Source organism: Silurus meridionalis, chromosome 7 (assembly GCF_014805685.1).
Source record: "Silurus meridionalis isolate SWU-2019-XX chromosome 7, ASM1480568v1, whole genome shotgun sequence".
In the NCBI taxonomy this organism is placed as follows: domain Eukaryota; kingdom Metazoa; phylum Chordata; class Actinopteri; order Siluriformes; family Siluridae; genus Silurus; species Silurus meridionalis.
Window position 1 is genome coordinate 24,481,065 of NC_060890.1, and position 15,678 is coordinate 24,496,742.

The window sequence follows — 15,678 nt, forward strand, 5'->3', positions numbered from 1 at the left end:
AGAGAGAAAGCAGGAGAGATATAGAGATAGAGTGAGATATTGAGAGATAGAGTGAGAAAGAGAGATAGAGTGAGAGAAAGCGAGAGAGCAGGAGAGAGATAGAGAGATGGAGTAAGAGAATGAGAGAGAAAGCAGGAGAGATATAGAGATAGAGTGAGATATTGAGAGATAGAGTGAGAGAAGAGAGATAGAGCAGAAGAGAGATGGAGTGAGAGAATGAGAGAGAAAGCAGGAGAGATATAGAGAGAGTGAGATATTAAGAGATAGAGTGAGAGAAAGAGAGATAGAGCAGAAGAGAGATGGAGTGAGAGAATGAGAGAGAGATTGAGAGAATGAGAGATAGAGGAGAAGAGAGAGAGATACAGTATAGTGAGCCAAAATGAGAGAGATGGAGTGAGGGATAGAGCAGAAGTGAGATAGATAGAGAGAATTTCTTTAAAAAATGAAAATAAAGTGGCTTTTTTTTTTTTACCAATTACACGTGATTTCATTGTGAAATTAGAAAATCACGACCTTCATGACTGAATTGGCTCATGTCTTCCCGCTGCTTCACTCGTTCTCACGGCTACATTCATATTTCTATTGCAAAGTTTTGCTGTATAAAGCGATCGGTGGCCTTGAGAGGGGCTGTGAGGGTGTGCGGAGAGCATGATGAGCACACGGAGGACAGAAACACAACACACTGAATATAGCACATGCACAGTAACACACACACAGGATTGCTAGATTGAAAGAAGGTGAGCGAAGCAGCATCACGATGCAAGGTCAAGGAACATTTTTTCTGTGAAATTTTATTCCGAATTTCAGATTTTTAATTTCTTACACTGAAAACGAGCATCTCGGATGGATAGAAAATTCATTCTGGTCCTGAAGGTATCAAATACGTTCCTGAAGGACCACATGGCGTTTAGAAGAAGCCCCTTCTCCAGAGCCGAATACAATTAGTTTTCTTTATACAGCATCTGAGTGTCTTAATCAGGAGCCCAAGAGGCAGCTTGGTGGTGCTGGGATGTGAACTCACAACCTTCTAAACAGACTTCCAACATTTTAACCACGGAAACACAACCAAGCTGTCGTTTGGGCCCCAAAGCAAGACCCTCGACTACTCGAGATAAAAGCATCTGCCATCAACCATGTGATCCGATCGTTATCTTTTTTTGGGGGGTAAATCTCCCATTTACACGTAGGATTTCCGGATTGGTACCGGTGTCTGAAACAAAATCCTGCCATCTTTTCACATAATACACACTATTTATTCTGCATCTCTACACAGTGTGTATCATTAGCGTGTTTCACACACTCAGTTAAAAGTTCAGACTAATTCGATTAGCTCCAAACAAATAAACACTCCAGAGTCCAGATCAGGCCACAAAAAAAAATTAGGGTCATGTGACCAGGGTGCTGAAATAAATATATTGCACTCTCGGATTTTGGTTAGTTTCGGGACGACGTCACTAATTTCTTTCACAGATAAGCAGAGGACGACCGAGCCGATCACTTTTAATAACTGATTTTATCAACGGAATCTCTTTTTAGTGCATTCGGTGCAAATAGGTGCGAATTCCAACAGGTTTCTTGATGCAGAGGAAAGAACTGGGAAACGTTTTTCATTTGAACATTTGCTCGTAATGGAAATCTGAGGACAGCTGCTGCATCTGAAGTCTGAACGCTGATACTGCAGTTTGATATACTTTCTGATGCAATGGAAGATAATAGATAAATAGATTCAAAACACAGAAAGAATCGTTGATGAACTTGAACAAAATGATTTATTTTTATTATTATATATTATTATTTGTGTGGCATTAAATAAAAAAAACGGGGAAAATAAAAAAGGACCTAAAATTTATTATTATTATTTTTTAACATTGCATGATTTAAGAAAAATTAATTGATAATCATCATAAATATATATTTATAAATACAGGTAGTTCCTGAGTTACGATTTTCCGATCTTACGTTGATGATAGCGATGCGAAAAAGTTGTAAAAATTGTTTTGTTTTTGCGCGGCATGTTAATTATCGTACGATGCGATTTGGCGCTTCCAGGATATACGCATCTCCCGCCTTAATGCCTTCATCTCCCAGGGGTCAGTGGTCTTTGCTGTGGTTTTGCTGTTTCGAAGCCCAAGTTTAGCTCTTGCTCCTCTCCTTTTTATCGGCGTCGCCGGACCACGCCCCGTTTTTTACAATACGAAAGCGTAAATTGCTGTGTTTTGCTAAATTATGTATTTTAATGTGTTAAATTATAATCGAATGACAGTCTAATACCCCGTACGGATCATTCTTTAAGACCCCTGGTTAGGCTAATGCCATGTCTCGATATTTTATAAGTTACAACAGGGTCATCGGAATGCATCAATTCAGGGACTTGTGTGTGTGTGTGTGTATATATATATATTCACAATGCATTGAAAAAGTATTCAGACTTTCAGACAGCTACATGATCCAGATTTCAACATTACTAACGACTGATCAAATGTTATGAATTGTACGTATCAATTAAATTTTAAATTTTTTCAGAATAATTCTTCAGAAATCGTACTTTCACGGACGCTTAGTGATGGAACTGAAACTCCTCCAATTTTTATACATTTATTCCTAAAAAAAACATCTTTATTCTCAGCATGGCGATTCTTCACAGAGCCACACTGCAGGGCTGCACATGTACCACTTCAATTCCTCTGGAAAAAAAACAGTAATATACTGTATTTCCGCCTGAACTTCACACAGTCGTTTTAAGATAGTAGCGATCCATTGACCCACGAGTGCGTTGATCAGATCTCTCTCTCACACACAATCACATGGCATACATACACGGCAAAAGTCACTGTTGAAGGTTAGCTTAGCTTAGCTGAGACATACAGATACACAGATAAACAGATGGATAGAGAGACGAATGGATATACAGACAGATAGACAGACGACTAATCTTCAAGCGGCGTGCATTCGGAGCGAGACGAGGAAAGATCTTTGCATAGACGTTCTTGCTACAAAGCTTTTTTTTATCAAGAGGGGGAAAAAAAAGCAGAAGTCTGCATTTGCTTCAAAGTAAAAGAAAGAAAGAAAGAAAGAAAGAAAGAAAGAAAGAAAGAAAGAAAGAAAGAAAGAAAACACCCCAAAACACCATCCTTTTCCTCCCATATACAATATCATGACCACATGATGTCCACCAATAAAGATCGTTTTTGTCTTGTTTTTGGAGGGGGGGCTTCTTCCTTTTCTATCGAACACGTTGAGGCAGAAAACGTCCGCGGTGGCTCTGCGTGAGGGGGCGAGGCACGGGGATACACTACACTACGAGAAAGCATTTGTTTCCGGTGAAGACGAGCGCACCGTAAAGCGTTTCGAAAGTGGCGTGATGTAGATTCTGCTAGTTTTGTCCATTTACACGTGTGTGATCGGCGTGATTTTCCTCAACGTCCAGTATGCATACTAGTGTTGCATATGTGTGATATATCATATACTCAAAAATATTCTTTTGGGAATTTGTTGTTGTTGTGGGTGTATGTGTGTGTGTGTGTGTGTGTGTGTGTGTGTGTGTGTGTGTGTGTGTGTGTGTATTTACATACTTGGTTATGGTCAGAAAAAAAGTACAAATAAAACAAAAAAAAAGTAAAAAAAAAAAACAAAACAAAAAAAAAAACAATTGCACCTTGCAGGTGGGTTTTTACACAATCCATTCTCAGTTTGTTGTTGTGTAACTTTTAGTTTTTTCCCCCCGACAGTAAAGTCCACTCTGCTGGTGACCTGAAGTGAGGTTAATTTTTTTTGTGGTTTGTCTTACTTTTTTTTTTGGGGGGGGGGGCTCACTTAGAAACCCGATTCTGTCAGCTACATTCAAGTCCATGACACGCTCTCTCCGATCTCTCACACACAAACACACACACACAGATCAGGTTTTTAAGCTCTAAACCTGTGTGTGTGTGTGTGTGTGTGTGTGTGTGTGTGTGTGAGAGAGATAAAAACTGACACTTCTGCACTTTTACCTCGTCTTACATCTCCGTACGTCAGTACACACTCAAACTCGAACACTCGAGTGCCTCGGCCGTAATTAGAAAGCGCTCCGAACAAGTTCGTCTGAGTCTTGTGTTGTGTGAGGTATGAGTCGATTGTGGTTCAGAATTTTTTTTTTTTTCAGTCTCTTTTGCATTATTATTATTTCTTTATACAGATTCTTGGTTCATTAAAAAAACAACAACGAAACAAAAAAAATATATTTCTGTTGTCTTTTTTTTTCTTTTTTGTGGTTGTAAATTCATCTGGATAAAAGGACGGACATGAGAACAAATATACAGACAAACTGATCGAGTTGTTGGCGTCTGGTCACAAACTGTTGAGGTGATTAAAAAAAAGAGCTGAAATTCCTGTTTTGTTTTTTTGTTGTTTTTTTTTTGTTTTTTACATACACTACACGCATGGTCGAAAAAAGTGACTACGGCTGTTTGTTTTTCTTTCTTTCTTTCTTACATAGCAGTTAAGCACCATAAAACTGACGAACGAACAAAAAGAAAACAAACAAAAAAACCCACCAGGGTTAAAGAAAAGAAAAAAAAAAAAGAAACCGAACAACAGAAAGAGCTCCAACTTTTTCAGTTTTGTTCTGGAGTCCTGAAAGTCATGGGTGTTTTTTTTTTATTATTTCTTTATTTTTTGTTTTTGTTTTTAAAAGCTTAATTTTTTTAATTCATTAGAATTAAAATTTTGTATTATTGTCTCTCAAATAATATTAGACTTAAAAATGCTAGAGCAGCTTCATTGCCCCCTGCGGTTGCACCCTCGAAACCGTTTGCCGTCGTCATGGTGATTCCTTGACGTGCGGTTTGATTTCTCTCGCGTTTCAGGTGGGAATCCGATGAGAGTGGGCGGAGCAACCCGGACCGTTGGACATATCCTAGAAGCCTTTTCTGGGTTCGCATTCGCTCGGCAGTGGGGTGTGGGCGTATTCAACTCTCAATCTTGTCTCATAAGTGGGAGGGGCTTATAAACTAGTTGTGGGAGGAGGAACATTTGAAGCAAAAGTATGAGGTATAAGCGATTTTTTTGTTTTGTTTTGTGGAGTTGAAACATGGTGGTGGTGGTAGCTGTAATACTGAGAGGTTTCTGAGGAGGCGTGGCTTCGGGTAGAACTCGCCACACTTGTATATTCTGGTTATATATTTGTATGAATAAATGATGGTAGGAAGAGTCTGGTTGGCAAACCCTGCTATTCTTTGAGTATCGATGCCAGGATGAGTCATGATCGTGCCCACTTTCGTGTCATTCGCAAACTACTCCGAGCACAAAGTTTTGTTCTTTCGACTTCATTTCCTTTAATCGAATCCGTAATTTGCCGCTCGAATTTACACCGCGACGGCGCTCGCTCGTTCCTTTCTTTTCTTCTTCTTCAAAAAGAAAAAAAAACCTCTCCTCTCCTCTTGCGTTCAATTTCCGCTCGAGTCGGCGTCCATTTACAACGGAATGAAAAAACAAACTGAGGACTTCCATATTTCCCATGTGTCAGTTGGTCCCACTTAGATATATATAAAAATAAAGTAGAAATTAAAACCCCGTAACATGAAAATGGTTGTCCTCTGTTGTCCTCTCAGCCTGGTTTCGAGTGAGGATGAGGATCAGGAACGTGGATAGGATGAGGATAAGGATGAGGAATGGTCGGCCCTCCTGTCTACAGTGGTATTCGGACCAGAGCGAGAGCCGGGTCAGTGTGTTGGTTTTAGACCGAGGGACGTCTTTGTGTTCCTGCTCATGAATACATCAGTGTGTTCAAGAATGTGTGTGTGTGTGTGTGTGTGTGTGTGTGTGTGAGAGGAGGAGGCTGAGGTAGCTGCTCTCTGTTCAGAGGTGAGGTAGAGCCTGTCAGCACAGAGGCAGTTGTGGAGCCACAGCCAGAGGTGTGCCCGAACTGAGGTACAAAGCAAAATAACAATTCAACAACAATACCATAAAACAGCCAGTTCATCACGTCGCTAACCTGCCTGCTCTGTCTACACTTATCCGTGTGTGTGTGTGTGTATATATATATATATGTGTGTGTGTGTGTGTGTGTGTGTGTATGTATGTCACACCCAGAGCAACGTATGTGCCTAGACAGGGAGAAAATGGAGATGGTTTCAGAGCAACAGCACTGCTGTGCATACAGTAATGAGGCTTTCTGAGGTTTCTGAGGTGTGTATGTATGTGTATATATATATATATATATATATATATATATATATATGTGTGTGTGTGTGTGTGTGTGCGTGTGCGTGTGCACGGTCTGGGAGGAACATAATACTATTCAGTTTTTTTTATTAGCCTGATTTATGTGATGCCTGATTTTATTCCCCGGTTTGTGAGCTTCTCTTTTACCTCAGTGAGTTACGCCGGATGAGATTCAGTAGGCTAGCTAGCAACCAGGGTATTCAAAAGTATCAGAACACCCAGCTTTTCCAAACATTTGTTGTTTTTTCCAAAATGTTACCTAACGTTTGCCTTTGGATGCCTTTGGATGCTGGCATCAAATTTTCCCGTCACTTGAACTAGGAGACCTTTTTATGCTTTTTATGGATTTTGAGTGGAAGAGTGGAAGGTTGAGTGGCCTGATCTACGTCGGTACCTGACTTTACCAAAACTCTTTTGGCTGAATGAAATCTCACAAATCTCCACAAGAACACACTGAAATCTAGTAAAACATCTTCCCAGACGGTTATTCTAACAGCAAATATGGATTAAATGTGGCCTAGACTGGAAGTTTGTATTTCTTACAAAACACAAAAAAACCCTCAAAGCTAGAAACACTAGCAATGTAAGCACGGTGTCTAAAATCCTGGCCCTGATCCTTCCTCAATATTACTCAACGACAGACTTGTGCGAGACATTGTACACAGACATTGTATTTGTTTCTACCCGCCTCAGAAAACACATTTAACTAGTTCTTTTTTTCTCAACAGCAACAAAACGCTAGCTGAAGGTGAACCACAGCAGCCCTGACCAGGCGGTTACTAAGGATGAATGAACACTGTATGTTCATGCTAATCAGGGGGGGTATATGTGCATTCCATAAGTTTTACATCTGATTGCTTGCTTGTTAGTAAAAAGAAGTCGCCTCAGATGTCTTGTGAAACTTTTCTGACAGGAATGCAACATCAAACAAACAAAAAGGACGAATAAAGTGCCTTGTTGCTTATCTGCTCATTTGCTCATCATGTTAAATCATCTTTTTTTCAAACAAGCTTTTGAGGAAGCAGAAGGTCAGGAGTTCAAATCCTAGCACGGTCAAGCTGCCTCAACTGGGCCCCTGAGCAAGGCCTCTTGCTGTGTAAATGAGATCATTGTAAAATATTCTGGATACGACTCTAAAAAGCATCGGTTCTACGAACCCGGGCCATGACCAGGCAGAACCACAAACTGGCACCTCCTGCCTGTGATTCTTCTCTAAAGTGGTCTACATCCAGGTGAACAAATAAATATGTGTCCATACTTTAAAACCATCTCAAAATCCATTCAGAAATATACAATTTCTCTAATCATTTTTTCCTCCCAGCCGGCACACGGGGCTCACTAGTATCAGTGAAATGAGGTCTGTTCGAGTCTAGCTACGACACCGCTGCTACGCCGGTCTGTTCACTGCGCGTGTATACAAGAGAAAGAAAAAAAGAACAAGAAAGACACCGACGGTCCTCACAAAGTGGTAACAGAACGAAATGGCGTGAACACTGGCTAATACAAATCTAGCGCCGGATTAGCGCCTTGTTTTTGTACACGCCCTGTCCAACAGAGCTGCTCTGAGTAGCTGGTGTGAAAGTAGTGTGTGGGTGTGTTTGTGTTTGTGTGTGTTGAAGTGTTCTGACTTGAGGTTAGACATGTATATGTGTGTGTGTGTGTGTGTGTGTGTGTGAGTGTGTATTTGTGTCCATAGCTGCTAAGGTTCAGTCTCAGGTAGATCAATGTAAGACGTAGCGCAGAGACAGAAGGGCCACGTGTAAATCGGCTGTCAGAGAAAAAAAAACTAAAAAGTGGGAGGGGTTAAACACTCCGTAAAAAGCGAAAAAAAGAATAAATAGCTATTTCAAAAAACATCGAAGGAGAACACGAGCCCCGGAGAAGGTCCTGACGCCGCCTCTGGCTCTGCCATCATGCTGCTGGTGCGTTTGACGCGTGGGAAGGTGGATGAGGTTTGGACTGTGGACCAGGACTGTGTAACTCGATGTGTTTCAAAGGACGGAGATGGTCAGGTGTGTAAGTTTTAAAACCAAAACATATATATATATTTCTAGCTCCATCACACTTCCTGGTCCTCGAAGACCTCGAGGAAGAGAGGAGGGAACAGCTCCGTGGGACACTCCACCTTCATGTGCAGGAACCGGCTGGCGTGGCATGCCCCGATCATGCGCAGGTCCGTCACCTTCATCAGCAGCTTGGGCCAGAAGTGGGGAATGTTGTGCTTGCGATAGTTGATGTAGTGCTCGAACGCCAGCAGGTACGTCTCCTGGCACTTCTCGATCTTCTCCATGCACGTCAAACCTGAGCGGTCTGGAACGATGAAGACCACGTATATATATAAAAATACACACTGATCAGGGATAACATGGGCATGATGGGGATGGGCACCCTGACTACACAGCCCCACATTGAAACAAACTGTGATGCACTGTGTATTTTGACACCTTTCTTTTTATCTGTGTGTATATATACACATTTATTTATTTTTAATATTAAAAAATACTTTATTGATCCCACAAAGAAACTGTTATGATTCTTGAATCATGCAGCTGAAAATGAACATACTTTCTATAAAGTTAGTAGATATTCCCTGCTGAATAGATGGTTTTGGTATGGTTTTTAATGGAATGGTTTAAACATTGCCTTCAAGTTTGGCGAAAAACCACACAGTCAGGTGTCCCAGTACTTTTGCCTATATAGTGTATATTTGTAAGTTATTCTCGAATTTCACAATTCGCTGTTGTACCTGAGCTCATGAGCAGCACGGCCTGCAGCAGCGCCACCTCTGTGTCGTCCAGGTTAAACTGTGCGAGGCACTTCCCCAGGTCGAAGATGGCATCGGAGACCACGCCCAGGCCGCCGTTCTTCAACTGCTCCCTCTTCACGGCCATCTCTCCGCTCAGCGTCAGAGTCTCGCTCTCGGGGTCGTACCTCACCGCCGCCCTCAGAGACATGATCTCCATACAGCAGCCCTTCAGCAGGATGATCTGGTCCTCACAAGGCAGCTACACACATAAACACACATTCGAATTGTTTAGTAATTGAATTTTTGTTTTTCATTTCACCAGACTTCACACAGCATTATAGTAGATTTTTAATGATCTACTCCTCTTTATTAGATACTAACGCTCTTATGGCTGAATGAGCACAAACTCTAGTGGAACATCTTTCCAGAAGAGTGGAGGATATTATAACAGTAGCACAAAACACACACATTTTATGCTCAGGTGTCCACAATCTGACTGATATTAAATACATATTAAAAAAAAATCTCAATTATAGATCATGGTATTGTTCCATTACATCATGGTACATTTTAATAAAACTCAAAAATTGATAATAATATTTATAATAACAATTTCCATTCCGGTCCATATTTTCTATCCCATGTTCTTTTCTTGTTTTAAAGCCGATATCTTAAAAACGAATCTATAACGAGGTGCTGGGATGAGTCTCTGTGGCGCAGTGTAATGAAATGAGTGATGTAATGTAACGTATGTATGGGATATGACAGGATATATATTGTTATAATGGGTTCATTTGGTATGAAATACACGATGTGGAAGATCTGAGAGACAGTAAGGGTTGTCTCAGAGGTCGAGATGTTGAGTAAAGAGTGGTAAGTGCAGGAGTGTGTGCTGGAGTGTGTATGTTCGGCGTGCAGACAATAACAATATCTTTTACCATACGTGAGCTGTGTAGACTACGGGGCAGGAATGCAGACACGCGCTGGCTAAGGTGCGCGGCTCCAAGGCTAAATATGGACAGCACGCTTCATAGCAAACGCTAATGTAGCGCTACGGAGAAACTTATCGTTTTAAATTCGCTACACATCCATGCGTGAACATCTAACCTCTCCGCTCAAACACGAGTTATTATACATGGGCAAAAGTATTGGGGCACCCTTTTTTCCCAGCCATATGTGGTTCTTTCACAAGCTGTTAGCACAGAGCCGGAGCTACACAATTGTAGAGAATGCATGACGTTTTCCATTCACTTAAGGAATACACACAAAGTCAGCTCCATGAAGATATGGAAGATCTCCTGCTGTAGAGTTCTGACCTCAACATCCGTGTGATGAATGTGAATGTGGCTGCACCCCAGCCTTTCTCCCCTTACCTACATCAGTACCTGACTTTACTAACACTCTTGTGGCTGAATGAATTAACACAAATCCCCATAAAATCTAGTGGAACATCTTCCAAGAAGACTGGAGGTTTCTGGTACAGCAAATGGAGACTAAATGTGGAATGGGATGTTCAAAAAGCATATGCCAAACTTATGGTCCGGTGTCCACAAACTTTTGGCCATGTAGTGTAGGTTGGATGGAAAAGTCAGGTGTTCCAATACATTTGGCCAGGTATGGTGGCTGGGTGGTTCTGTCTGTCTGTCTGTCTGTCTGTCTGTCTGTCTGTCTGTCTATCTATCTATCTATCTATCTATCTATCTATCTATCTATCTATCTATCTATCTATCTATCTATCTATCTATTGGGGAGGGTAAGATTCTTTCTTTCTTTCTTTCTTTCTGTCTTTCTTTCTTTCTTTCTTCTTTCTTTCTATCAAAAATATTATATTTTATAACTAGGTTTAAAAACAGTTATATACATTCAGTTTATTTTTTTTTTCTCATTTATTTTATTTCTGTTTCCCTGACATTAATTACGCCTGCTGTGTCAAATGATCTGCCTCCATTCATCCTCTGCAGCGTGTTGATGATCTCGTAACGCACAGAACTCTGACAGGAGAAACACTGATACCTGGGCTAATTATACAAATACAAACACGGCTGGTTTACACCGCTCCGGGGGGAACGTATCAAACTCAGCAGCTGGGCCAAACTTCATCGTTAACATGATCACAGGATTTACTCTCACACACACACACACACACACGCGCACACACACACACACACACCTCTGAAAACATGGGCAGTTTTTTGGCAAAGTCGACGACGCGTGTGATGGCTGGCGTGATGATCTTCGTAAACTCACTAAAGGCCTCCAGGTCGACTTTGTCCCCGTCTGACGTCGGGGCTACAGGTGACTGGCCGATGTCTTCAGGCTGTTACACACACACACACACACAGACACACACACAAACACACACACATTCACGAGTTATAAAAGTTACAGTCAAACATTAACAACCCACCATCAGCTGATTTATTACTCTTTAATATTCAAATTATTATTCATTATTTTGAAATTTACATTGCGCTTTTTGTCCATTTTTAGTTACATTTAATGATATGCAAGAGAGCTCCTGTTCTCACTGTCTGTTACAGTGACTATAAACCATTGTGCCTTTACAAAGCACTGACACTGGAGACTCATACGTACAAAAATGAATAAATAAACAAATAAATAAACGAATAAACAAACAAACAAATAAATAAATAATTGTATTCACTGGCAAATTCCCATAAAAGGAATTAATAAAAATTGACATTATTTGTAATGTTTATTTTAATTAAGCATTAATAATAAGAATTACAATTATTCTTATCATTTTGACAGACCATCTACAAGAAGTGTCTGTTTAAGTTTCTATCCAATCAGATTTTAGCCGTCACATACTTTCACGTGTTGCCCTGGCGAAATAATCTGCTCTGAGGCCTGATGATGGTCAGAGAGCGCACTAGTCAGAGCTCGCAACCCACATCTGTAGCAAACTGCACAAACTCCAATATATTCGTGAGGATTTAAAAACTGTTTATTTATTTATTATTATTACTCCACACTGCTTGACAGAGGAGAAGGAATTAATTTGGTCTCAAATACAAGAAAAGCTGGACATCGTGAAGAAAGGACAGCCAGAACAGTTTAAAAAAGTTATCATTTTTGATAAACCGTTTATACTTTCAGCGTTTTTTATACTTTTATTATACATCGTTTTTAATTCCTAGAAAAAAACCTAATGAAAAGAAATAATGCAGCTAAACCCAGAGTCATGTGATGGGGTGAATATCGATGATTCTGTTAGAGATGATGTATGTGGAGGTGCAGCTGCGGCTACAGTGAAAGGAGACGTGTTGAATTGTGTTAATTGGGTTTCTTGCTTTATTCATTCGTTCTCACTGTATAAGATTCCTGTGAGTGATGCAGCGCTCTGTTTTACTGCGTTTCTCTATATTACTGATGCTTTCTATAGCCGGGGCATCATAATGATGGTATTAAGTGGTGGATTGATTCAGGCATGGACACTGCTGAAAGCACATATTTTTGTCTATTTACTTAATAAAGGCGACAAAATTTCAGTTTTTCAGTTGTTTTTCAAGGAAATTGACCATCAAAATCATAATATTCCTTATGATAAGGGAAGTCATTTCCACCCTGAGGTCCGGTTCGAGTCTAGTCTAGCAGCATAATGGCAGGTCATTGTGTATTGTACTGTAGGAAAAGGTGTAAATCAGGGCGCTCGAGCCAGGGATTGTTCCTCTCGTTTCCTGAGAGAGCAGTAGGAAGTGATTGATTGCCTGTTTATAGCCGCTGTTTTCGGCTTCAGGAAGGACGAGGAGTCAGAGCGGTAGCGCTTGTGGAAAAAAGAGCAGCGAGGTCCACGCGTCTTTTCAGAGCAGCGCGGGTCCGTTACGGTTCTTCGAGTTTAATCACGAACGTCCTCGGAGTGATGGATACGACTAGACGGATGATACGCGAGGAGCGGGGTCGACGATCCGGCTGTATGTAGGAAGAGAAAGAGCGATTGTCAGGGATCAGAGGTGGGGAAGAGAGACGGACTGAAGCATGACAGAGACGCCTTTAATCAGCCTCCAGATCTGCAATGGGACGCGAGCCAGCACTGCAGTGGCCACTCCGGCAAGCCACAATTCCCTGCAGGTGCTGCCTGCTAACAGCTGGAGTCAGGCCTGAGCACTGAACCAGCCCCAATACACACACACACACACACACACACACACATTGTAAGGTTTAGGGTGCAGCCTGTAAAATGAAGTTTGGATATGTTATATAAAAACATCATCCACATCCAAACAAGAGAAAGGGCTGCAATTTAAAATGCACTGTATGGACAAAAGTATTGGGACACCTGACGATATTTGGTTCTGCTTCAAACTGTTACCACAAAGTTGGAGAACCACATAGGATGATTTTGGATGCGGTTGCATTACATTTTCCCTTCTCTTGAAATAGGAGACCCAGACATTTACATTTATATCATTGGGCAGAGACCCTTACCCAGAGAGACTTAGGGCCCAGCAGTGGCATCTTAGTGGTGCTGGGATTTGAACTCATGACCTTCCTATATGAACTCCAATGTCTTAAAGACTGTGTTACCACCAATCCTGTTCCAAAAGAAAAGGGAAGTGGTAGTGGATGAGATCTTCTGATCAGAAGGTGATGGGTTCAAAGCCCAGAACCTTGAAGCTGCCACTGCGGGGCCCTTAATCAAGGCCCATAACCCCTTAATCTCTCAGTTGTATAACTGAGATAACTGTAAGTCGCTATGGATAAGGGCATCTGCCAAATGGTGTAAATGTAAAAGAAGATCTGCTCTACATGGGGTTTGAAGTGGAAGATTCTCCTCCAGAATGAATGTGAACCCTGACAGCAGCCCAGCCCTCCTCACCTCTTCACCTACATCAGTACCTGAGTTTACTAACACCCTCGTATCTAAAAGAATCTCCACATAATCTAGTGGAACATCTTTCCGGAGGAGTGGAGGATATTATAACAGCAGAATGACACTAAATGTGAAATGAGATGTTCAAAAAGCACATAGGAATCTTCTAGTCAGGTGTCCACAAACTTTTGGCAATATAGTGCGATTGTTCTGATTTGTAGCTGTGCTATCGCCCAATCTTCTATCCAATCAGAATGGAGAACACCAGAGGAATGAGAGAAAAGTATAGAAATGTGGCCATAGGGAGAGGAGGAACTGTGTGTGTGTGTGTGTGTGTGTGTGTGTGTGTGTGTGTGTATGTGTATGGGGAAAGAGAGAGAGAAAAAGAGAAAGTATAAAAGACAACGTCGAGCTCAAGGAAATTAAGAAATAATCGACTTTCTGGCTGCGTAATGTGACTGGTGTGATATGAGTTAAAGGTTACAGCGCATATTAGCGCTGCTCTCCAGTGTTTCGATTTCGTGAAGGTGCTCGTCACCGAGTGTGTGTTTCTGACCTACAATTACAGCACACTTCCTTAATCTGATCTGGATTTGTGTTTGAATTGGCCTGAGAGAGTGTGTGTGTCCTACAAATGAGTTTGAGTAAACTTTCACAAGTGTGTGTGTGTGTGTGTGTGTGTGTGTGTGTGTGTGTGTGTGTGTGTGTGTGTGTAGATAAGGAGGGGGTGTTCTCACTTTCTTGCGGTCCGTCTTTCCACTCTTTCACCACTAAGCCTTGTCTTTTTTTCAGACTTCACACACACACACACACACACGCACACTTGTGGAAGGGAGAGAATTCCCCCCAGGAAAGAGCTTTTAATATTTAACATGTCCCTTCTGTATATGAGAAAAGCAGGAAGTAGATGGATTTTTTTTTAAAGAAAAAAGTTAAAGATAATGGGAGAGAGTAAGAGACAGACACAGTGACACGGTAAGGCATACAGAGCAAACAGAGAGAAATAATGGCAGACAAAGGGAAAATAAATCAGACTGATAGAGAGACAGACAGACAGACAGACAGGCAGACAGGCAAGAAGACAGGCAGAGAGAACAAGTAAGCTGGACAGACAGAGAGACAGAGAGAGATAGAGAGAGGCAGGTAGATAGGCAGAGAGACTGTAAGGCAGGCAGGCATGCAGAGAAACAGTAAGGCTGACTGACAGAGAGACAGTACGGCAGGCAGACAAACAATGAGACAGTACGGCTCACTAACAGAGAGACAGTAAGGCAGACAGAAAGACAGAGAGACAGAAAGGCAGACAGTAAGACATGCAGACAGTATGGCAGCAGGCAGACAGAGAGACAGTAAGGCTGACTGACAGAGAGACAGTACGGCAGGCAGACAAACAATGAGACAGTACGGCTCACTAACAGAGAGACAGTAAGGCAGACAGAAAGACAGAGAGACAGAAAGGCAGACAGTAAGACATGCAGACAGTATGGCAGCAGGCAGACAGAGAGACAGTAAGGCTGACTGACAGAGAGACAGTACGGCAGGCAGACAAACAATGAGACAGTAAGGCTCACTAACAGAGAGACAGTAAGGCAGACAGACAGACAGACAGAGAGACAGAAAGGCAGACAGTAAGACATGCAGACAGACAAAGAGACAGTAATGCTGACTGACAGAGAGACAGTAAGGAAGGCAGACAGACAGAGAGACAGTAAGGCTAACTGACAGAGAGACAGTAAAGCTGACTAACAGCGAGACAGTAAGGCAGGCAGGCAGGCAGGCAGACAGACAGGCAGACAGACAGACAGACAGACAGACAGGAAGATCAGATAGAGATTATTTAGTGTGCTGTGAGCACTGCTATTTTACGCTTGGTGGATCTGAGAAATGTAATGAAAGA

The 15,678-nt window shown here is 41.6% G+C and overlaps 1 protein-coding gene across 3 annotated transcripts in view; it reads right to left on the reverse strand.

The window, feature by feature from the left end:
- Nucleotides 1-373: 373 nt before the first annotated feature.
- thrab (thyroid hormone receptor alpha b) overlaps nt 374-15,678 on the reverse strand; it is a 156,278-nt gene continuing 140,973 nt past the window's right edge. For all 3 annotated transcript variants that reach the window (XM_046852970.1, XM_046852971.1, XM_046852972.1), the window contains 3 exons: nt 11,118-11,264; nt 8,948-9,206; nt 374-8,511 (listed from right to left, as the gene is read on the reverse strand). In XM_046852970.1, the coding sequence (XP_046708926.1) occupies nt 8,261-8,511; nt 8,948-9,206; nt 11,118-11,264 (657 nt within the window). In that variant the 3' untranslated portion in view covers nt 374-8,260. The remainder of the gene's footprint in view (nt 8,512-8,947; nt 9,207-11,117; nt 11,265-15,678) is intronic.